The sequence below is a fragment of the Balaenoptera musculus genome, chromosome 3 (assembly GCF_009873245.2).
Source record: "Balaenoptera musculus isolate JJ_BM4_2016_0621 chromosome 3, mBalMus1.pri.v3, whole genome shotgun sequence".
In the NCBI taxonomy this organism is placed as follows: Eukaryota; Metazoa; Chordata; class Mammalia; order Artiodactyla; family Balaenopteridae; genus Balaenoptera; species Balaenoptera musculus.
The window spans coordinates 159,765,955-159,790,846 of NC_045787.1; the positions used below are offsets into that span (position 1 = coordinate 159,765,955).

The 24,892-nt window shown below is 45.3% G+C and overlaps 2 protein-coding genes across 3 annotated transcripts in view; one reads left to right on the forward strand and one right to left on the reverse strand.

The window, feature by feature from the left end:
* Positions 1-18,302, reverse strand: part of C3H19orf44 (chromosome 3 C19orf44 homolog) — a 25,615-nt gene extending 7,313 nt beyond the window's left edge. Inside the window, exons 1-5 of one of the 2 annotated variants that reach the window (XM_036846929.1) lie at positions 18,212-18,302; positions 13,147-13,912; positions 11,432-11,753; positions 6,946-7,019; positions 1,593-2,010 (exon numbers count right to left, since the gene is read on the reverse strand). In XM_036846929.1, coding sequence (XP_036702824.1) covers positions 1,593-2,010; positions 6,946-7,019; positions 11,432-11,753; positions 13,147-13,911 — 1,579 coding nt within the window. In that variant the 5' untranslated portion in view covers position 13,912; positions 18,212-18,302. The remainder of the gene's footprint in view (positions 1-1,592; positions 2,011-6,945; positions 7,020-11,431; positions 11,754-13,146; positions 13,913-18,211) is intronic. The other variant, XM_036846930.1, reaches the window with a different exon arrangement.
* Positions 18,303-18,507: 205 nt separating this feature from the next.
* CALR3 (calreticulin 3) overlaps positions 18,508-24,892 on the forward strand; it is a 31,243-nt gene continuing 24,858 nt past the window's right edge. Inside the window, exons 1-3 of the mRNA XM_036847833.1 lie at positions 18,508-18,642; positions 18,852-18,953; positions 21,304-21,507. Of these exons, the coding sequence (XP_036703728.1) occupies positions 18,552-18,642; positions 18,852-18,953; positions 21,304-21,507 (397 nt within the window). The 5' untranslated portion in view covers positions 18,508-18,551. The remainder of the gene's footprint in view (positions 18,643-18,851; positions 18,954-21,303; positions 21,508-24,892) is intronic.

The window sequence follows — 24,892 nt, forward strand, 5'->3', positions numbered from 1 at the left end:
GCTTTTTTAACTGTTCCCCCTTTTAAAATTTTCCCAAACCTGCCTCCATCTTTCTGGTAGGTTCTCCCTGTTCAATATACAAGTCAGGTGTGCTGGCTGAAGTGGTCACCACAGCCCAGCGTGGCTGACAACTGCGGCATCGTGCCCTCCACTGGCTCTGCCCTCCTTCCACAGCTATTTGAGGGCTTCGGAATGTTCCCTGGATTCTAACTGGCCGGTTGATTTACGCTGCCTTTTTTCTCCCTCCTTTCAAAGTCAGGCCGCGTCTAGGAAATCAGCACCACCAATGTTTTATGAAAGCATCTCTTTATTTATTTTTTATTTTTCACTTTTTTTTTTTAAACATCTTTATTGGAGTATAATTGCTTCACAATGGTGTGTTAGTTTCTGCTGTATAACAAAGTGAATCAGCTATACATATACATATATCCCCATATCTCCTCCCTCGTGTGTCTCCTTCCCACCCTCCCTATCCCACCCCTCTAGGTGGTCACAAAGCACCAAGCTATCTCCCTGTGCTATGCGGCTGCTTCCCACTAGCTATCTATTTTACGTTTGGTAGTGTATATATGTCCATGCCACTCTCTCACTTCGTCCCAGCTTACCCTTCCCCCCACCCCGTGTCCATCGCTTTAAATTGCAAAAAGAGAAACAAAAATGGGCACATTTGCTGCCCACAGGCTAGGCTGTCAGAAAGGCAGCAGGAGGACGTGGAGAGGGACACAGAGGTTTCTGAGTCACAGAACCAGGGTTTAAAATCCCCTTGAACACCTTCTAGCGATCTGAGTTGGCTCGTCTGACTGACCTTCCTCCCTGAGAAACAGAACAGTCACGCCCCCAGCCAGGTGTGAGGTCCCGGCGGATGTATGACTAAGCTCCCCAAATCCAAATGAACAGACAAAGGGAGAACCGCACCCCAGCGCACAGTCTGGAAACAACAAGCTCTGTCCGTATTGCGGGTGTTGTCTAGACAAGAAAAGGGAGCAGGAGACTCACTAAAAGCAAGCGACCTTTCCGTCCGGAAGGGCCAAGACCAATGCTGGGGACAGGAGAAACAACGAGCAGTGCCCGCTGCACCCCAGAAGAGAATCCACCGACAAACGCAGCGAGTTCAGACAACCAGCCAGATGGGCGACACAGCAGCCCTTGGAGCCCCATGCTGGGGCCCCACAAAGTGCCTGAGGACAGGCTGTCCCGGAAGGCGGTTCCTGGCACCCTGCGTACCACTGACATTTGGGGCGGGGTCACTCTCTGGCCAGGCCGTCCTGGCCACTGCAGGATGTTGAGCAGCACCCCTGGCCTCCACCCATAGACTTCCCGTCGCCCAGACCTTGCCGATGTCTGTCCCCTGGGGCCAGGATCACCCCAGCTGAGAACCACTGCCTTAGTCTTTGGTTTGAAACCTTTCAGTGTTTTAGAGCTTGGAAGACAGTGGGGAGTACCCAAGGAGCCCCCCTCTTCTGTGGGAGAGGAAACAGGGTGCTGAGGTTCCCCCAGCTGACTAATGACAACAACCCAGACCTCCTGGCCCCGGGGTTCCTGCCTGTCGCTGCCGCTGGCCTGCCCCTCCCTCCTCCAACCAACATGCTTACCCTTAGCCCACTGGTAGGTGAAGGCGGGATCGAGGGTCTGCACAGCCATCTCCTTCACCATGACTCTTGTAACACCCCGGGCCCACTTTTTCCGAGACTTGGGAGTTGGTGGAGGAAGGTCTGTCTTCAGGCTTGCAGAAAATTCAGACCGAGTCGCCAGCGTCCTGTCAGGAGACGCCTCAGAATGGGCCATCGACTCAGATGCTGTTGGACTGGGGGATTTTTCAAAATCTTCCGAATAAGCCGAGCTCACTGTGCTGGCCGTAGGTTCCTGAGACTTTGACCCCAGGCTAGAAGTGCCCTTGGGTCCAGGGGACGAGACGGACCGCTGGCTCAGACACTCAGAAATCTCGCTTCCAGAGGGGGGGGCCCCAGCCCAGGGGCTTTTGCTGGATGCCTTTTCCCCCTGACCTTCTTTCTAAAACAAAGGATGGCAGAGGTCACTGGAAAGTGTTTTCGAATGAGCAACAAGCTCGGAATACCACTGAGTTAGAATGAGGGCACCCCAAGGGCCCAGCAGGTGAGGGTCCACACTGTCCTTCCTAGATTTGGGCAGGCTGAGTATCATGAGCAGAACTCTTTTTTTTTTTTTAAACATCTTTATTGGAGTATAATTGCTTTACAATGTTGAGTTAGTTTCTGCTGTATAACAAAGTGAATCAGCTATATGCATACATATATCCCCATATCCCCTCCCTCTTGCATCTCTTTCCCACCCTCCCTATCCCACCGCTCTAGGGGGTCACAAAGCACCGAGCTGATCTCCCTGTGCTATGCGGCTGCTTCCCACTAGGGATAAATGTAAAATAAATGTAAAATCTATTTTACATTTGGTAGTGTATACGTCAAAGCTACTCTCAGCTGACCCTTCCCCCTCCCCGTGTCCTCAAGTCCATTCTCTACGTCTGCATCTTTATTCCTGTCCTGCCCCTAGGTTCATCAGAACCATTTTTTTTTTAGATTCGATATATATGTGTTAGCATACGATATTTATTTTTCTCTTTCTGACTTACTTCACTCTGTAGGACAGACTCTAGGTCCATCCACCTCACTACAAATAACTCAATTTCATTTCTTTTTATGGCTGAGTAATATTCCATTGTATATATGTGCCACATCTTCTTTATCCATTCATCTGTCGATGGATGCTTACATTGCTTCCATGTCCTGGCTATTGTAAATAGTGCTGCAATGAACATTGTGGTACATGACTCTTTTTGAATTATGGTTTTCTCAGGGTATATGCCCAGTAGTGGGATTGCTGGGTCATATGGTAGTTCTATTTTTAGTTTATTAAGGAACCTCCATACTGTTCTCCACAGTGGCTGTATCAATTTACATTCCCACCAACAGTGCAAAAGGGTTCCCTTTTCTCCACACCCTCTCCAGCATTTACTGTTTGTAGATTTTTTGATGACGGCCATTCTAACTGGTGTGAGGTGATACCTCATTCTAGTTTTGATTTGCATTTCTCTAATGATTAATGATGTTGAGCATCCTTTCATGTGTTTGTTGGCAATCTGTATATCTTATTTGGACAAATGTCTGTTTAGGTCTTCTGCCCATTTTTGGATTGGGTTGTTTGTTTTTTTGATATTGAGCTGCATGAGCTGCTTGTATATTTTGGAGATTAATCCTTTGTCAGTTGCTTCATTTGTAAATATTATCTCCCATTCTGAGGGTTGTCTTTTCATCTTGTTTATGATTCCCATTGCTGTGCAAAAGCCTTTAAGTTTCATTAGGTCCCATTTGTTTATTTTTGTTTTTATTTCCATTTCTCTAGGAGGTGGGTCAAAAAGGATCTTGCTGTGATTTACATCATAGGGTGTTCTGCCTATGCTTTCCTCTACGAGTTTTATAGTGTCTGGCCTTACATTTAGGTCTTTAATCCACTGTGAGCTTATTTTTGTGTATGGTGTTAAGAAGTGTTCTAATTTCATTCTTTTATGTGTAGCTGTCCAGTTTTCCCAGCACCACTTATTGAAGAGGCTGTCTTTTCTCCATTGTATACTCTTGCCTCCTTTATCAAAGATAAAGTGACCATATGTGCGTGGGTTTATCTCGGGGCTGTCTGTTCCACTGATCTATATTTCTGTTTTTGTGCCAGTACCATACTGTCTTGATGACTGTAGCTTTGTAGTATAGTCTGAAGTCAGGGAGCCTGATTCTCCAGCTCTGTTTTTCTTTCTCAAGATTGCTTTGGCGATTCGGGGTCTTTTGTGTTTCCATACAAATTGTGAATTTTTTTGTTCTAGTTCTGTGAAAAATGCCATTGGTAGTTTGATAGGGATTGCATTGAATCTGTAGATTGCTTTGGGTAGTCATTTTCACAATGTTGATTCTTCCATTCCAAGAACATGGTATATCTCTCCATCTGTTTGTATCATCTTTAATTTCTTTCATCAGTGTCTTATAGTTTTCTGCATACAGGTCTTTTTTCTCCTTAGGTAGGTTTATTCCTAGGTATTTTATTCTTTCTGTTGCAATGGTAAATGGGAGTGTTTCCTTAATTTCTCTTTCGGATTTTTCATCATTAGTGTATAGGAATGCAAGATATTTCTGTACATTAATTTTGTATCCTGCTACTCTACCAAATTCATTGATTAGCTCTAGTAGTTTTCTGGTAGCATCTTTAGGATTCTCTATGTAAAGTCTGCAAACAGTGACAGCTTTACTTCTTCTTTCCTGATTTGGATTCCTTTTATTTCTTTTTCTTCTCTGTTTGCTGTGGCTAAAACTTCCAAAACTATGTTGAATCATAGTGGTGAGAGTGGGCAACCTTGTCTTGTTCCTGATCTTATAGGAAATGGTTTCAGTTTTTCACCATTGAGAATGATGTTGGCTGTGGGTTTGTCATGTATGGACTATATTATGTTGAGGTAGGTTCCATCTATGCCTACCTTCTGGAGAGTTTTTGTCATAAATGGGTGTTGAATTTTGTCAAAAGCTTTTTCTGCATCTACTGAGATTATCATATGGTTTTTATCCTTCAATTTGTTAATATGGTGTATCACATTGATTGATTTGCATATATTGAAGAATCCTTGCATTCCTGGGATAAACCCCACTTAATCGTGGTGTATGATCCTTTTAATGTGCTGTTGGATTCTGTTTGCTAATATTTTGTTGAGGATTTTGCATCTATGTTCATCAGTGATATTGGCCTGTAGTTTTTTTTTGTGACACCTTTGTCTGGTTTTGGTATCAGGGTGATGGTGGCCTTGTAGAATGAGTTTGGGAGTGTTCCTCCCTCTGCTATATTTTGGAAGAGTTTGAGAAGGATAGGTGTTAGCTCTTCTCTAAATGTTTGATAGAATTCTCCTGTGAAGCCATCTGGTCCTGGACTTTTGTTTGTTGGAAGATTTTTAATCACAGTTTCAATTTCAGTGCTGGTGATTGGTCTGTTTATATTTTCTATTTCTTCCTGGTTCAGTCTCAGAAGGTTGTGCTTTTCTAAGAATTTGTCCATTTCTTCCAGGTTGTCCATTTTATTGGCATATAGTTGCTTGTAGTAATCTCTCATGATCCTTTGTATTTCTGCCGTGTCTGTTTTAACTTGTCCTTTTTCATTTCTAATTTTATTGATTTGAGTCCTCTCCCTCTCTTTCTTGATGAGTCTGGCTAATGGTTTATCAATTTTGTTTATCTTCTCAAAGAACCAGCTTTTAGTTTTATTGGTCTTTGCTATTGTTTCCTTCATTTCTTTTTCATTTATTACTGATCTGATCTTTATGATTTCTTTCCTTCTGCTAACTTTGGGGGTTTTTTGTTCTTCTTTCTCTAATTGCTTTAGGTGTAAGGTTAGGTTGTTTATTTGAGATTTTTCTGGTTTCTTGAGGATTGTACTGCTATAAACTTCCCTCTTAGAACTGCTTTTCCTGCATCCCATATGTTTTGCGTCATCGTGTTTTCACTGTCATTTGTTTCCAGGTATTTTTTGATTTCCTCTTTGATTTCTTCAGTGATCTCTTGGTTATTTAGTAGCGTATTGTTTAGCCTCCATGTGTTTGTATTTTTTACAGTTTTTCTTTCCTGTGATTGATATCTAGTCTCATAGCGTTGTGGTCGGAAAAGATACTTGATATGATTGCAATTTTCTTAAATTTACCAAGGCTTGATTTGTGACCCAAGATATGGTCTATCTTGGAGAATGTTCCATGAGCACTTGAGAAGAAAGTGTATTCTGTTGTTTTTGGATGTAATGTCCTATAAATATCAGTTAAGTCCATGTGTCATTTAAAGCTTGTGTTTCCTTATTTATTTTCATTTTGGATGATCTGTCCATTGGTGAAAGTGGCGTGTTGAAGTCCCCTACTATTATTGTGTTACCGTCGATTTCCCCTTTTATGCCTGTTAGCATTATGTACTGAGGTGCTCCTATGTTGGGTACATAAATATTTACCATTGTTATATTTTCTTCTTGGATTGATCCCTTGATCATTATGTAATGTCCTTCTTTGTCTCTTGTAATAGTCTTTATTTTAAAGTCAATTTTTGTCTGATATGAGAATTGCTACTCCAACTTTCTTTTGATTTCCAGTTGCATGGAATATCTTTTTCCATCCCCTCACTTTCAGTCTGTATGTGTCCCTAGGTCTGAAGTGGGTCTCCTGTAGACAGCATATATATGGGTCTTGTTTTTGTATCCATTCAGCCAGTCTATGTCTTTTGGTTGGAGCATTTAATCCATTTACATTTAAGGTAATTATCAATATGTATGTTCCTATTACCATTTTCTTAATTGTTCTGGGTTTGTTTTTGTAGGTCTTTTCCTTCTCTTGTGTTTCTGTGATCAGAACTCTTGAAACCCTTCAGCACGAGGCTGCTGCACTTAGCACTGATGGTGTGAGCATGTGTAGCTGGCACGTGGGTGAAATCTGTTAAAGTGTCATTATTATGTATTATCAAAACATGCGTTGATAATGTGGTTACTAATACAGAAAGAATCACCACGGGGCAATGCAACAAGTACAGGTTAGTGCAGGTACTGTTGTGGGGAAGTTGAAGTGGGATCTGCTTTAATTTTCTGATATGTTAAGTAGCTCTATCCTGTTATTACCTAAATAAGGGTGTCTACCCATGGCACACTGACATTTGAGACACGAACATTCTTTGCAGCGGGGGCCATCCTATACATTGTGGGACACTGGCACAGGACATCCCTGACCACCACCCACTGGATGCCAGTAGCACCCTGCACCCCAGTCATGACCACAGTGTTGCCAGACATTGCCAAGTGTCCCCTAGGGGAGCAATCGCCCCCAGGTGAGAAGCACTGACCTAAATGCGGCATAACAGTTGCAAGCCGTTCTACCCAAAGGCCTAAAACGAAAAATCAGTTCATTGTACTTACTTTCTGTTCCAAGGCTGATTTTTCACTGACAGCTGGAGCCAGATCATCAAGGGATAAAATGTTTATTCTCAAATCTGTAATCAAAAATGTAACATGCCGATATTTACTCCAGATGCGTTTACCATCCTGTTGTAGGCACCGGGCTAGGTTCTAGGGACGGGAAGAGCAGAAGGCGTGTGGTCCCTGTCCTCAGAAAGCGAGCCCAGGGGTCCAAGCGCTTTTTCTCTAAAGGGCTAGGTCGTAAATATTTTTGGCTTTTCGGGCTAGTCTGTCTCTGTCACCATTGCTCAGCTCTGCCCTCATGATTCGAAAGCCGCCACGGACCGTGTGTAAACAAATGGGTATGGCTGTGTCCCAATAAAACGTTACTTATAGGGACTTCCCCCATGGTTCTGCAGTTAAGACTCCGGCCTTCCAAAGCAGGGGATGTGGGTTCGATCCCTGGTCGGGGAACTGAGATCCCACATGCCACGCAGTACGGCCAAAAACAAAAAAAAAACGCTTTATTCATAAAAACAGACGACTGGCCTTCCCTGGTGGCGCATTGGTTAAGAATCCACCTGCCAGTGCAGGGGACATGGGTTCGAGCCCTGGTCCAGGAAGATCTCACATGCCACGGAGCAACTAAGCCCACGAGCCACAACTACTGAAACCCACGCGCCCTAGAGCCTGTGCTCTGCAACAAGAGAAGCCACCCCAATGAGAAGCCCGTGCTCTGCAACGAAGAGTAGCCCCCGCTCGTCGCAACTAGAAGAAAGCCCGCACGCAGCAATGAAGACCCAACACAGCCGAAAATAAATAAATAAAACATTTAAAAAAAATTTTTAAAAATGAAAGAAGGGGCTTCCCTGGTGGCGCAGTGGTTGAGAATCTGCCTGCCAATGCAGGGGACACGGGTTCGAGCCCTGGTCTGGGAAGATCCCACATGCCGCAGAGCAACTGGGCCCATGAGCCACAATCACTGAGCCTGCGCGTCTGGAGCCTGTGCTCCTCAACAAGAGAGGCCACGATAGTGAGAGGCCCGTGCACCGCGATGAAGAGTGGCCCCGCTTGCCACAACTAGAGAAAGCCCTCGCACAGAAACGAAGACGCAACACAGCCATAAATAAAATAAATAAATAAATAAAAATTAAAAAAAAAAATGAAAGAAGAGCCAAGTATTGTGAACACGTGTGCAGGGACCCCGGAGGTCTGATAGGAGGGAGTTATAACCTCAAGGTGGTTGGAGATTTGGCTGGGGAAGGAGGAGCTGACACCAGGTCTGGCCACAGGATCTGCAGGACCCAGTGCAAATAAAAAACAACAACAACAAAAAAAACAGACGATGGGGTAATTCCCAGTTGTTAGGACTCTGCATTTTCACTGCCAAGGGCCCGGGTTCAATCCCTGGTTGGGGAACTAAGGAACTAAGATCCCACAGGACGCGCAGTGGGCCAAAAAAACAAAGCAAAACAAACAAACAAAACACAGACCACAGATCTCTCAGCCCCTGGCCTAGACACAGGAGACGATCACGATGCAAGGAAGGACGCCCAGTGACACATGTGCTTGAGGTAGGAGAGGGGGGCCCTCTGCTGGGGGACTGGCACCTCGTCCTAAGTTCTCATTTAAAGCAAGTTAAGGGCACTTAACTCTGTGGTGCCAGCTGGCCAGTCGCCAGCGCCCAGATGCCTTGGGTGCAGGTCACTCAGGAGCAGGAAGGCTCTGTGCAGTTTGGGTGTCCCAGCGGGTTTCTGCCCCATCAGTATGTGAGCCCACTCCTCCCCAGGACGGGGGAGGCCGACGGGCTGCCAGTATCGGCAGGGACTCCATCACGTGGCTCATTTCAGGCCCGAGGCACAGAGGCTGTGTGTGTGCGTGTGCGCGCGTGCGCATGCAGTTAGGGGTGGAGAGGGCGGGGGGGTCCACCCTGCGGGGCCTCAAAACTCAAGCAGGTACATGATCCAATCATGGCTGAGTTGAACAGACACTTCGAGGGGGGCCTAAGGTGTCTAGAGGCTTCCATGGAGGGCACGTGCTAGGTTGGAGGGATGAGTCTCCCTGCGGAGGCAGGATGAGACCCCCGGTTCTAGGAACAGGCAGGGACAGTTAGCAGAAGCAGACGGGAGCAGGGCCCTCCCGCAGGTGGCACAGCGCTGGGGATGAGCAGGAGATGGAAGACGGAGCCATCTACTCTCTTTGCAAAGGTCAGCTGAGTGCAGCCCCAAACACCAGGCTGCCTGGCGGCACAAGACCCAGATCAAAGCCCAGCTCGTCACTCTAGCGTGAGGGTCTCGCCCCCACCTCCGAGCTCCTCTAACACTGCCAGTTACCACAATGCACGTGACACGTAAGTCCTGAGACACGTTCATGGGCAAAGCCTCTGAACTAAGCCATCCCAGCCGGCTCGGGCCAAGGCACTGCAGGAGACTGTGGACGAGCTCTCCGGAACAGTGTTGTCACTGGCTGAGGAATAACGTTATTGTCACATCAGCCAACCCGGACACACACACGCTTACTGAGCAGGAGGCCCCACTGAGGCACTCCACAGGCACGAGCTCACGGACACAGCTCCGCCCCACGTTACAGATGAGGAGACCACGGCACAGAGAGCCTGAGACCGCATGGCCAGAAAGAGGCGGAGCAAGGATGTCCACCCCAGGTATGCTGGACCCCAAACTCACACTGGTACTCACCACTCCCTGCTACGTGCCGCCCTTGAGGCTGCATCAGAATGAGGGAAGGCAGGGTCTGGACACCGAGGGGGCCCTCCAGGCCAGCAGCGAGGGCTGAGGGGCAGCCTGGATGGGCAGCCCAGGAGGGCAGGAACCCGGGTCTGGCGCCTGCCCCGCCAGCTACACCCACCTTCTCACCCACACCTGCCAGGCTGGCGTGGACACCCACTCACCAGCCCCTTGGGCCCGAAGGTCCGAGACCGTATCAGTGAGGTGCCAGATGGCATCCGGCCGATGGTGGCCCCCGAGGGGGCTCGAAGGGATTTCCTCACATCCGTGAGCCCGTCTCACTGCCTTCTCCAACCCTCACAGGGGCGCGTGGCAGGGACTCTTGTTGGCCGTGCTTCTCCTCCCTGCCCCCTACGTGGTGGTACCTTGGCATCTTGAATATTTTGACCTGCAGGAATCTGAGACACAGCAGGGGCTGCAAGGACTCCCCAACCTTCTCCGCTGAATCAGGTCGTAAGGCCCTCAGGTAAGAAGATGCGCCTTCCCTCTACCTGGAGGAAAGGAGCATCCTTACGTCCAAGACGGGGGGACACTGAGCAACCCCGACTACATCTCCCCTCATCTACTACCCTTGGCTCATATCCTTCCGTCTATCACATTCTCCCACAACTGTTCTACTCCCCATCAAACGTAGCAGAAGGCGCAACCGTTTCTTCAGGTTTCCATTTCCTTATGAAGGCTCCTGTGTCACATAAAACGTACATTAAATATTTATTTAATACCTGAATGCTCTTCTCCTGTTAACCTGTCCTTTGTCACAGAGCCCCAGCCAAGAACCCAGAAGGACACAAGGAAAAAGCTATTTTTCCTCCCCTACAACTGAGTCACAGGCTGTGGATCACCCTGGCACTTGGGGGCAGGGGCGAGTTGGCTTGTTTGTCATCCTGTTCCTGACACCACGACGCCTGGCACGTGCTGGCACACAGCAGGCGCTCGAGACACAGTTATTTAACTCGGATTTGATGATCAGGCACCCCAGATGGGAGAAATCAATGTTGGCTGCACATCTTTTTTCTTTCTGCTCTTTCTTAAATACATACAATGTTAAAATAAAAATCACGTTGAATGATGGTGAAATAATAAAAATGTTTATGAGGGACTTCCCTGGTGGCGCAGTGGTTAAGAATCCACCTGCCAATGCAGGGGACACGGGTTCGAGCCCTGGTCGGGGAAGATCCCACATGCCACGGAGCAACTAAGCCCGTGCGCCACAACTACTGAGCCTGCACTCTAGAGCCCACGAGCCACAACTACTGAAGCCTGCATGCCTAGAGCCTGTGCTCTGCAACAAGAGAAGCCACCACAATGAGAAGCCCACGCACCACAATGAAGAGTAGCCCCCACTCGCCGCAACTAGAGAAAGGCTGTGCGCAGCAACGAAGACCCAACGCAGCCAAAAATAAATAAATAAATAAATAAAAGTTTGTGACTGGTTAGATATTGGTTTCTTTTTCTGGATTTAAAAAGGAAAGGAAGCAAATTTCTCTTTTACAACAAGGAAAACTGCCTTGCCGTCCTCTTGCACGAGGCTCTAGAAGGATTTCTGTTTTTGCTCTGTCATTGGGTAGGGTTACCAGAAGAAGGCTTTAAAGACAGAACAAAAAAATCTGACGTGCCCCTCAACTAGGAAAGAAGGTCAGGAAGCCAAGGGTGTGACTCGCACCCCTCAAGACAATACCCTGGGACCACCACGCCAGGGACCCTAGAGGCGGTCTCGCCCTTCCTGCCCCGGGGTGACAACTCTGCGCAAGGACGAGGGTTACCGTTTAGACTTTCATCGGCGGCTTCTGAGGGAGACTCATCCTGAGGCCCAGCCTCACTCCTTCTCGGGGAGGACGAGAGCTTGCCATCCCCCACTGTCGAGGGCACGGACTTCGGAAAGGCGCTGGGGATGGAAAGCGACGCCGTGTGGGAGGCTGTGTCCTCTGAAATGGGAATCTGTGGGGAGCGAGTTCTCGAGCCAGCACTGCGAAGGGTCCCATCTGCTGACCGTGAGGTTGGCAGACGTGATGTCGGAAATGGCTTTGAGCTGGAAAGATCCTTCCTGGGCAGCGAAAGGACTCTCAGTTGATTTGGGATCTGATCCTACTTTGGCAGAAACAAAAGAAGGGAAATTACCAAACATACGCTACATAAGTCCTTATCATCGGACATCGTGGCTGGTGGAGAGCATGAGTCCTTGGTGATCAAATCGTTATCCCTCTCTGCCCCTTTCTCTCCTTTCCCCTCATCTCTGGAAGTCAAGGTACAACATTTAGACAAGATAATACTGGGATTAGAAATACTCCACAAATAATCAGAAATATCACTTTGCTTTCAAATACATATTGTTAATTACACATTTTCTAAACTAAGGCCCCTGAGAACATGGATCTTCAATAGAGTCAAAATCAATATGCAGATTTTTCCCCTTAAAATGCAGCCTTCCCATCACTTCACACCAACTAGGATGGCTATAACCAAAAAAAACCCAAAAAAACCCAAAAAATAACAAGTGTTGGTGAGGATGTGGAGAAATTGGAACCCTCATACACTGCTGGTGGGAATGTAAAACGGTGCAGTCACTGTGGGAGACAGTTTCTCTGTTCCTCAATAAGTTACACACAGAATTACTACAAGACCCAAGAGTTCGACTCCTAGGTATAAACCCAAAGAATTTTAAACAGGGACTCAAACAGATACTTGTACACTATTCACAATCCCCAAAAGGCAGAAACAACCCAAATGTCCATCAATGGACAAATGGATAAATAAAATGTGGTCCATCCACACAATGGAATATTACTCAGCCATAGAAAGGAATGAAGCACTGACACATGCTACAATGTGAGTGAACCTCGTAAACATCATGCTAAGGGAAAGAAACCAGACACAAAAGGCCACAGGTTGTATGATTCCATTACACGAGATGTCTAGAACAGGCAAACCCACAGAGACAGAAAGCAGATTAGTGGTTGTTAGGGTCTGGGGGAGGGTGAAACAGGGAGGGATTACTGGGTAAGGGTCTCCTTTTGGCATGATGAAAATGTTTTGGAACTAGACAGAGGTGGTGCTTACACAACATCGTGAATGCACTAAATGCCACTGAACTGTTCATTGGCATTGAACAGTTGGAAAATGGAAATGCAGCCTTCCCAAGTTAGTGATTCCTGTGTGGTACAACCAACAAGTAGGCATGGATCACCAATGGCAGTGATCACAGCTGGTGTTGGATCAGTCATACAAAGTGCTGTCCTGGGGTGTATACAGTTACGAGGCTCCACATAGAGCAAAACTGCCTGATGTGTCCCAAATCCTGTCCCTTACAGAGCAGACCAGCAATGGGTACCCGTGATTGGCTGAAACCCAACCTCTCCTCATCAAACACTTTCTGAAGTGTTTACAGGTGATGGCTCTCTTCAAAAGTCTCTAGTGCTATGACAGAAAGGTACAAATGCAAAGTACATACAAGTACAAAATAAATACATGCAAACCTTACCGAGACTAGTTTTGTTTGTTCTTTCTCATTGACTTTGGGGCTGGTGAAACCCTGATTTGTGGATGCTTCTTTTTCGCTAGAAGATTCCATCAAGCTTCCCAGCAACTCTTTCATTTCCTCTTCATCACTGTCTGGAGGATCCAGTCTTCTAGGAGGTTTTTTCTCTTTGGGTGTTTGAAAATCCCTCTCTTTCCCAACATGTGTTTCAGGGGATATCTTTTCCACAGGTGCTTCTCTCTTCTTTAGAAACCTACTGACCTTCCCACTCGGCATGTCACTCTCAGGGACAGGAATTTCAAGGGCCTGTTTCTGGGAGGTTTTGTCTGTGTTCTGTGAAGAAAGGTCAACCGTCCTTCTGGGGGGATTTTCATCTGCTCTGCTAGGAAGCCAGTCCTCAGAGGTCTTCAGGTCAGGTTCCACGTCAGACAGATCCATCTGCACCTTCCGGGTCCTGATCTTGGTTTCTATCTGGGCCAGCTTTGTGAGCGCAGCATTGGCCCTGACCTTCGAGGCAGTGGTCGAAGCTCTACCTGAAGAGAGCCAGGGCCCACTCCCCAGGAAAGCATTCTCTTTCGGGAGTGTGTGTTTTCCACCCATAGTCTGGTTTCTCTTTAGAAATCTGCTCGGACCGGGTGCTATTTTGGTAAGACTTCTACTGATTTCCAAGTTCTGGATTTCTTCCATCTTTGAATCTTCTAAGGAAATATCACTGAAGTCGCCAAAGATATCACGCACGGGACGGCTGGTTTTTCTTATTGAAGCCATTCTAGGGAGTAAAGAAAGAAAACTTACAGTAAGAATACCTGATGTTCAGACTGCACATCCAAATCTCTCAATGCTTCCCACCACCTGGGAAAGGCCACATCCCCCTTTGCCATCTGGCCAGAGCCTCCCCTTCAAGCCCAATGATGACAACGAAAATAATAAGACACCTGGTACGTTATCATTGAACTATGCCGTTCAAGGCCAGGTCTTAAGTGAGACATGTTACATATTAAAGACGAGAGCCAGTGCTTCTCAGGCCCAGCAGTATGCCTGGCACTCTGCTCAGAGCTACAGTATCTCATTTAATCCTCACTTGACACTGAGAGTTGGTCGTTGTCATCCCTCTTTCATAGAGAAGAGGAAGGAAATGTAGGCCCCCACAGGTTAGATCACCTGGTCAGCGAGTAACAGAGCCAAATTCAAAGCTCAGGCCAATTCCAAAGGTCCCACTCGCTCCCACAGTGCTTCACTGCCTCTCCAGTTGCCCCACCTCTACTCCGAGTGAGTCCTATTACCCAGTTGCACCCCAAGTCTGGTCTCCTCCTTTATCCAAGTGTCCTCAGTTCTCTCAAAAAGAGCTGTTGAAACACAATCTGTATATTTAATGAGCTCCCCAGAAATCTTATTTTACTTACAGTGTGAGAACTACTGCCCTGGGAGCAGGGAAGGGGGCTATGGACAGACACAGACCCCCCACCAAAGGTCGGCCATGTGTTGTATGTGTGTGCTGGTGTACAGTTTTCTGGGGAAAAGGGCCAGAGTTTTCATCATATTCTCAGAGTTCCCACGTGCCCCTGAAGGAATATGAACAATTCACTCCAAGATTTACCAAGGTTTCAAAAGATTTTAAAGACTTAAAAAAATGGAAAAATATGGCATGGGTGTGTGTTTGCTGCAGGCCCTTTAGTGAGGAACTTGGCAACAGCAATGAAAATGTGAAATGCACAGACCCTGTGACACCACAATTCCACGTCTGGGAATTTACCTACAACGCCCATAGAGATGTATGGTCAAGGGATATCTTGGCAGCATCGTTTGTACTCATCAGAATCCTGATCCCATCCATACAGGCTCAATGAAGTCCAGATGAGCACAGGCAGACAATGGAATACTATGCAGCTGTTAAAAGGAATGGGGGAGGGCTTCCCTGGTGGCGCAGTGGTTGAGAATCTGCCTGCTAATGCAGGGGACACGGGTTCGAGCCCTGGTCTGGGAAGATCCCACATGCCGTGGAGCAACTACTCCCGTGAGCCACAATTACTGCGCCTGCGCGTCTGGAGCCTGTGCTCCGCAACAAGAGAGGCCTGAGAGGCCGGTGCACCGCGATGAAGAGTGGCCCCCTCTTGCCGCAACTAGAGGAAACTCTCACACATAAACGAAGACCCAACACAGCCCAATAAATAAATAAATAAATAAATATTAAAAAAAAAAAAAAAGGAATGGGGAGATCTGTGTGCATAATAATGTCTCCAGCATAATGATCTGTGAGGCAGAAAAGATGCAGAACCATGCCTCAGCTCCATACTGTTTGAATGTTTTAGCAAGGCCATGTGTTACTTTTATTTAAAAAAATGTACTGTGAGACCCCCAAAAAGCCTTTTTTTTCCCCCGACTCTGTCCACTTGGAAAACCACCTTATTGGGATTGCCAGACTAAATACAGGACACCCAGTTATTTGAATTTCAGATAAATAGCAAATAATTTAAAACATATAAGTATGACCCAAATATTTTTATCCTAAAAGGTAATGTTCCAAATTTTTTTTTAATTTGTTTTATTTATTTATTTTTGGCTGCTTTGGTTCTTTGTTGCTGTGTGCAGCTTTCTCTAGTTGCGGTGAGTGGGGGCTACTCTTTGTTGCGGTGCGCGGGCTTCTCACTGCGGTGGCTTCTCTTGTTGCGGAGCACAGGCTCTAGGCGTGCGGGCTTCAGTAGTTGTGGCACACGGGCTCAGTAGTTGTGGCTCTCGGGCTCTAGAGTGCAGGCTCAGTAGTTGTGGCTCTCGGGCTCTAGAGTGCAGGCTCAGTAGTTGTGGCACACGGGCTTTGTTGCTCCACGGCATGTGGGATCTTCCCGGACCAGTGCTGGAACCCGTGTCCCCTGCATTGGCAGGCGGATTCTTAACCACTGCACCACCAGGGGAGCCCCTAAATATTTTTATACTAAAAAATCATCTGTTGTTTATCTGAAACTGAAATTCAACTGGGTGTCCAGTATTTTGATTTGTTAAACCTGGCAACCCTACATCTTATATACCTTTCAAAGCTGAGTTCAAATATTTTGTGCAATGCATTTAACCCATCCCCTAAGATTCTGTACAAGAATGAATTATTTTTATTATTTTACTGTCTGTTTCTCTGACTAGTGTGCTTGCTTGCTCATCCCTATCTTAACCACCCTGTGTACTAAAAGTGCCCAGCACAGGCCTGACCACAGGAGTCAATGAATCAAAAATCACACCCAACAGAAACAGTGCAGAATTCCTAGTGTGAGTGACCCTGGTCAAGTTACTTAACCACTGTGCCTCAGCTCGCTCATCTGTAAAAAGGGAATAATAACTATTATCCTCACAGGATTCCTATGTTCAGTGTGGGGCATAGAATAAGCATACAATAAAATTTAGATAGCAGTAATGACAGTATTTGGACTACCTGCATAACAGGCTAACTTTTAGCTGTAAGGACATGGTGAAGGGGAAGTAGAAAGCACTGGAACAACATCAACAGCTATCTTTGTGGGTATTTTTGTAGGCAAGGCCCAGGGCACTCTGTGGGTCAGAGGAAAAGCCTGACCACCAGGCCAGGTTTTCTGGCATCTAGTTCTTCTGAAAGTTTCCCTAGGTTTAAAAAAAATTTTTTAATAAAAAAATTAAATAAAATAAATAATTTTTAAAAAAAGAATTTTAAGAAAAAGGGATTTCTCTCTGGTGGCCTAGTGGTTAGGATTCCAGGCTTTCACTGCCATGGCCCAGGTTCAATCCCTGCTCCAGAAACTGAGATCCCACAAGCTGCACGGCGCAGCCAAAATAAATAAATAAAATAAAATAAGATAATTTAAAAAATAAATCAATAATGTTTAAAAGGGTAAATTTCATGTTATGTACATTTTACCACAACTAAAATATATATTTTTTAATTAAAAAATTTTTATTGAAGTACAGTTGATTTACAATATTGTGTTAGTTTCAGAAATAGATGTATTTTTAAAACACATAATTAAAAATAAACCAATAGGTAAAAGATGTTAACCGATATTTCACCAAAAAAAAAAATATACAAATGGCCAATAAGCACATGAAAAGATGTTCAACATCAGCCATGAGGGAAATTCAATTCAAAACCACTATAAGATCCACTTCATACCCACGAGGGTGGCTATAATCAAAACTACAGAAAATAACAAATGGTTGGCGGAGGGTGTGAAGAAATTGGAACCTTCATACCCCTTTGGAGGAGACTATAAAATGACGCAGCTGACAACCTGGAAAACGGTCTGGTAGTTCCTCAAAAAGTTAAACATCGTTACCATATGATCCAGCAATTCCACTCCCGTGAAGCCCAAGATAACTGAAATGTATGCAAATGTTCATAATAGTTCTTATTCATAATAGACAAAAAGTGGAAACAACCCAAATATCCATTAACTAGTGAATGGATGAGAACTGAGGTCCATCCATAAATGAGATACTATTCAGTAATAAAAAAGAACAAATAATGACACACACAACACGCATATACGTCAAACACACCATACTAAGGGAAAATACCAGATGATGCAAAAAACCACACACTGTATAATTCCAGTTATAAGGATTGTCCAGAAAAGGTAAATCTATAGACTCAGAAAGCCCATCAGTGGTTGCCTGGGGCTGGGAGTGGTAGCAGAGATAGACTGCAAAGGGGCAGGAGAGATACACTTGGGGTGACTGACAAGTTCTAAAGCTGGATAGTAGTGATGATTGCACCACTTGGTAAATTTACTAAAAATAACGGGAATTGTACGCTTAGAAGGGGTGAATTGTATGGTATGTAAGTGAATTATCAATAAAGTTGTTAAAAACAAATAAACTAAAATTTGAAAACACACTCGCCCCACAGACCATCGAGCTCTTTCTTCTCCCAGGCCTGGAGCGACCCACATCGTACCACGCTCGCTAGTGGGCCCCGGACCGGGAAAATGAGGCGCTAGGCCGCTCTCCCGCCGCCCGACCTGCCCAGCTCCGGAGCGCGTCCCATTTCCCTGCAACTCCTCTCCCGAGAGCGGGCATTAAGCCCGGCCACCGCCCAGCCAACCCCGCCAACCTCCTCCCACGAAGTCCTTCCGCGGAGGTCGCCACCGTTCTCGGACTCTCGCGCCAGAGGAGACCGTTGACCCCGCCAGCGGCGCCAGGGCGAAAGAGACTACACCTCCCGGTGCACCCCGCGCCCCAACGACCAATAGCGCTCCACGTCACAATCGCGAGGCGTCATGGGAATGGTAGTTTGAAGGGGGACCCGGCGTGCACCGCGCGTCAAGGCCCAATGGTGTCTCGGGTCACAATCGCGAGGCGTGACGGGAGTAGTTCCGGGAAGGGTCCGGCGCGTCGCGGAGACTCCTGTGCGCAAAGGGGTGGTTACGAGAAGACGTGGCTGCGCCTTTTCCATGGCCTACGCTCGTGTCCCCCTATGGGCAGTCTGTGTGCTGCGGGTGGCGCTGGCAACAGTCTACTTCCAGGAGGACTTTCTAGATGGAGGTGAAGGGGCTACGCCCGTGGCGGAGGCTTAAGCTCCCTCATACCCCAATGCCCAGCGGATGGCCCGAGTTGCCATTGGCCCCGCCTGTCGCCGAGGGATCGGTGGTGGCAAAACCTCGAAACTTCGAAGCCTCGAGGGCCCCCATCACTCTCCCCACGACCCAGATTAACAGTTTTCAGCCCTAACCGGTGTTATTTCCCCCCAACAGAGCGCTGGAGGAACCGATGGGTGCAGTCCACCAATGACTCCCAATTTGGGTATTTTAGACTCTCATCCGGGAAATTTTATGGTCATAAAGAGAAAGACAAAGGTTAGTGTAGGAATCGTGAGAAAATCAAGCTGAATGTTAAACCCCCCATAGCAACCTTTCAAGGTAGGTGTGGCACAGCCCTAACACCCATTTCACAGGTCGGGAAACAGGCATGGGTAGGGTCTTTTTGTCTTCTCTCTCTTTTCTTGACCAAGATAACCCCTCTTTACAAGCACTAGTCAAATGGGTTTGGAGAGCCGAGGGTCTTGCCCTACAGAAGGAAAAAGTTTAGAAGGTACTTCTCTTTTTTATTTTCACGTTAAAAAGAAAAACAGGGTAAAAGTTATATGCCGTCAAGCACACGGATCTTTGGGGGTCCAATAGGATGAATGTTTACAACTGCACACTGAGGTCAAGACAGGAATGTTTTCAGGGCCCACCTCCACCCCCAGAGTCTTCCCTTCTGGCCTACCCCCCCCCCCAAGTCAGTAGTCTCCAAGTACCAAGAATAACCTCTATTCTGGCTTCTCATTCCTGATGATCAAAGGTAGGCAAACTACAGCTCCTCTACTGCCTGTTTTTTGTACAACCAGTTAGCTGAGAGTGGTCTCTACGTTTTTTAATTGTTGGAGAAAAATAGAAAGGGGAATAGTATTTTGTGATGCATAAAAATTACACAAAATTCAATGAAATGCCTGAAATTTCAGGGTCCATAAATAAAGTGTTAGTGGAACACAGCCATGCTCCTTCATTTGCATACAGTCTATGGCTGCTTTCAGGCTGCAAAGGCAGAAATGAGTAATTAGGACGGAGAAGGAATGGCTCCCAAAGTGTAAAGCATTTATTCCCTGGCCTTAACAGAAAAAAGTTTGCCAATCCCTGATTTAGATGAAAAATTTCCCTCTTCACCACCTTCCACTCAACTTCCATCTTGGCCCTGTTACTCCAGTGTTGCCCTCATTGTTTTGTGGATACACGTTGTTCCAAATTGTCAGGCTGTAATGGCAAAAATGGAGTGAAAATAACAAGGTGGTCTATGAAGCTTGTCCAGGGAGCGGGGTTGTCATTTGGTTTTTTCCCACAATGTTTTTCCTTCCTGAGACTCTGTGCATTTCATTCATTCCAGCACTTGTCTACTGAGAGCAGACACAGGCAAGGCACTGAGGATACCGGTTAATTTGACCCCTTTCATTGTGGTCTCCCAGGACCATAACATAGAAGCCATGGATGGAAAGATCAATAGAATTTAACCAGACAGAGATGGGTGAGAGGTGATGGTGGTGGCTGAGGAGTGTGGTGAGACACGGAGGGAGGTGGTGAGTCAGATGGCCTTAGGAATTGCCTGGATGGTAGGGGAAGGGGCTACAGATCACCTGAGAAAGGGAAGAGTGGGGGAAGAACGTAGGAGAGAGAGAGAGATAGGTTTGGGAGTGGGGAGTCAACCGTGAGTTCAGTCTTAGACATACTGACGCAAAATGCCAGGTTCATTAATGATGGCTCTCAGCATAGGCAGTTATGGAGGCTAGAGTATGTTGCAAGGAAGGGTAGGTTATAAGAAGACTAGCTCTGTTTTCAGGTTTGTCTTTTTTTTTTTTTTAATTTAAGTATAGTTGATTTATAATATCATGTTAGTCTTAGGTGTACAGTACAGTGATTCAGTGATATATATATTTCACATTCTTTTATAGATTATTACAAAATATTGAGTAGAGTTCCCTGTGCTATACAGTAGGTCCTTGTTGTCAGGTTTGTCTTATACTCCAGTATACGATAAGGAATTGGTACAGAGCCTTTTGGCTACTGAAAAGGGGTTTTTGGTCTTGAAGTGAACGGCTAAACTTATAAAGTACAAGAAGATTCAGATGACAAAAGGATGGTATCTTCATAAAAAGAGCCACCACACAGATGACACCCAAGGACCAGCTCATCCAGTGCAGTGAAGCACTTTTTTTTCCCCCAGATCAGCACTGTGTCCTCCATCAGCCGTTGTGTCTCTTAAATAGCTGTTTTAAAATGAGAATTAAGGAAAAGAAGTAGAATGTTCCATTTTCTAATCAAGCTGTTACAAAGCTTCCTTGTACATTCCCACCCCTTGGAAAATGAAGGGAAGCAAAATTACTCTTTTAACTATAATTAGATTGCGTATTTGTCAGTTATAACTTAAGACCTAACAGTGGTATATTAAGTACAAAAACATGTACATGAGTATGTGAAATAGAAGTTCTGTGGCAGCAGAGAGCCTGTTAGTGATATGCCCATTGTATATCATTGTACAAATGTGCTATAGGTGCAGGATCAACATAAATGGTTGGAAGGCTTATTATCAGGGGTGGGGGAGGACAACCATTTAATTCCCTGCATTGCTGAGCAGTGTCATTCCTAACCCTTCATGTGTACTTTTTATTTAAAGGTCTGCAGACCACTCAAAATAGCCGATTCTATGCCATCTCTGCACGGTTCAAACCATTTAGCAATAAAGGGAAGACTCTGATCATTCAGTACACCGTGAAACATGAGCAGAAGATGGACTGTGGAGGGGGCTACATTAAGCTCTTCCCTGCAGATGTGGATCAGAAGAACCTGAATGGAAAATCCCAGTACTATATTATGTTTGGTGAGTTTAGATAGTATGGACAACCATTTCTTGTGATTTTGAAAACCCTTCCACCTGTAGGATCCTTAGACTGACTTTGCTAAAGTTGTGTTGAGTTTATCTAACTGAAGGTTTCTAGTACTGTTAAACCTAATTAGTATTAAAAAAGGCGACTGTACCGTTCTTTTGTTCTTGGGAGAAAGTTATTTATTCAACATTAATGTAGCCCCAAGTATTTTGAAAGCCTCAGGAGTCAGTAAACCTTGGCCATGGGCCAAATCGGCCCACAGCCTGTGTTTATTATGGCCCATGAACTGAGAATGGTTTTTTAAATTTTTTGGCTGCACTGCATGGCTTGCAGGATCTCAGTTCCCTGACCAGGGATTGAATCCGGGCCACAGCAGTGAAAGCCCAGAATCCTAACCACTAGGCAACCAGGGAACTTCCTGCTTTTTAACATTTTTGGATGATTAAAAAAAACCAAAAGAAGGACAATACTTTTGACCCATGAAAATAATATGAAACTCAAATTTCAGTGTCCGCAAATGAAGTCTTACTGGAATGCAGCCTCACTTGGTTCATTTACATCTTGTCTATGGCTGCTTTCAAGCAGCAGTGGCAGAGTTGAATGGTCATGACAGAGAGTATATAGCTCACAAAACCAAAAATATTTACTGTCTGGCTCCTTACAGAAAAAGGAGATCGTTGACCCCTGGAATACATTAAATGTCTCCTGTCACTAAGAGTAATTGATTAACATCTGTGCTGGAATTGGGAAGGGACCACATTGGGCTGCAGGAACTAGACATAACTGAAATGTGTGGATTCAAAAACGTTTAAGAATGAAGAGGGGGGCTTCCCTGGCGGTGCAGTGGTTGAGAATCTGCCTGCCAATGCAGGGGACATGGGTTCGAGCCCTGGTCTGGGAAGATCCCACATGCCACGGAGCAACTAAGCCCATGAGCCACAATTACTGAGCCTGCGCATCTGGAGCCTGTGCTCCGCAACAAGAGAGGCCGCGATAGTGAGAGGCCCGCGCACCGTGATGAAGAGTGGCCCCCACTTGCCGCAACTGGAGAAAGCCCTCGCACAGAAACGAAGACCCAACACCGCCATAAATAAATAAATAAATAAATAAAAATTTAAAAAAAAAAAAAAAAAAAAGAATGAAGAGGATTCTGGGAAGATGGGGGAATAGGAAGCACCAGGAATCTGTCTCCCCACCTAGACAAGACAACATTCTTGCACTGGCAGAATCTGTCTTATGTAACAGGGAACTATGGAGTCTGTGGAAGTATCGCAACTTCCAGTAGAAAACTGGGGAGGTCAATTTGGGTGAATTTCAGTTCTTAGCACAGTAGTACCTACCCATTCCCACCTCCAGCCACATGGCAGACAGACAGCTGTGCACCAGGTTCCTGGAGCAGCTTTTACGGGAGCCAGGGTAGGCCAAAAGGACCCTGTCCTCCAAATATCAAGGATCTGAACCCTGATGGCTGATTGCCCCTTCTTATTGCAGAGGCGCGGAAAAAGAGATGGGCAGCCATTGTTGTTAAACACACCCCCGTTGGTGTAAGCCTCTCCCCCTCCAGCTGAAATGATTTCCAGGAGACTTAAAGGGCCAGAACCCTTCCCTCCCACCCTTCATTTTTCACCTTTTCCCCTTTAGGAAGCTAGACATTAAAGACTAGGACATTAAAAAAACAACTACATATGCAGGGAAAATTAGAAAATGACCACACATACACAGGAAGACACTCAGAAAAGACCTGAGAAAACCTTAAGTTTACATCCCAGGCTGACCCTTGGTACAGAGCCAGCCTTCAACAATCAGTCAAAAAACCAACAACAACACAGCAAACCCTGCGGAAGGAGGAGAATCCGATTTCCAGACTTACCATTATTAGACTCATATGTCCAGTGTTTAACAAATAATCACAAGGTACACAAAGAAACAGGAAAGTGTGGCCCATTCAAATGAGAAGAATAAATCAACATAAACTGTCCCTGAAAAAAAGACCTAATGGCAGATCTGTTAGACTTAAATAACTGTCTGAATGATGCTAAAAGAACTAAATGAAGATGTAGTGAAAGTCAAGAAAAATGAGAGTAAAATGGAAATATCAGTAAGGAGATAGAACACTTAACAAGAAACCAAAATCAAATTCTGGAGCTGAAAAGTAAACTGACGTGAAGAGTTCGCTAGAAGAGTCAAAGGCAGATTTGAGCAAGCAGAAGAAAGAATCAGAGATCTTGAAGATAGGATAATGGAAATTATCAAGGCTGAGGAACAGAAAGAAACAAGATTGACGGAGAGCAAACAGAGGCTAAGGGACCTGTGGGACACCATCAAACAGACCAATGTACACATTGTGGGAGTCACAGAAGGAGAAGAGAGAGAAAAAGGAGCAGAGGAAGAGAATATTTGAAAAAACAAAGGCTGAAAACTTCAACATTTGATGAAATACATGAATATAAATATCCAAGAAGCTCTATGAACTCCAGGTAAGATGAACTCAAAGAGGTCCACACCAAGACACAGTGTAATCAAACTTGCAAAAAGCAAAGACAAAGAATGTTGAAAGCAGCAAGAGGGAAGCAAATCATCTCATACAAGGCATTTGCAATAAGCTTATCAGCAGATTTCTCATCAGAAACTTTGGAGGCCAGAAGATAGTGGATTCAAAGTGAAAAGAAAAAAAAACTCTCAACGAAAACTCATATTTGGTGAAACTGTCCTTCAAAAATGTGGAAAAATTAAGACAGAAAAGCTGAGGGAGTTTGTAACCACTAGAACTGCCTTGCAAGAAATGCTCAAGGGAGTCCTGCAAGGTGAAATGAAAGGAGACTCACTAGACAGTAACTCAAACCTATATGGAGAAATAAAAATCTCAATAAAGGTAAATATAAAAGCTAGTATTATTTAACAATGGTTTATAACTACACTTTTTGTTTTCTACATGATTTAAGAGACTAATACATTTAAGGAAAAACAATTATTTGTGTAAAAGATAATATTACTGTAACTTTGGTTTGTAACTACAAATCTAGTTTTCTACATAATTTAAGAGACTAATGCATTTTAAAGAATAATTAGTTTATGTTTTAGGGGACACAGCATATAAAGATGTAACTTTGTGGCATCAGTAACTAGCTAGATGGACTAAGGGAAGAAGAGAGAAGACTCAAATTACTAAAATCAGAAATGAAAGTGGGGTTGTTACAACCTTGTCTACAGAAATAAAAGGGATTATAAGAGAGTACTATGAATATTTATACACCAAAAAGTTGGATAACCTAGATGAAAGGGACAGATTCCTAGAAACACAAAACCTACCAAGACTCAATCACAAAGAAATAGGAAATCTGAATAGACCTATAAGTCGTAAGGAAATTGAAGCAGTAA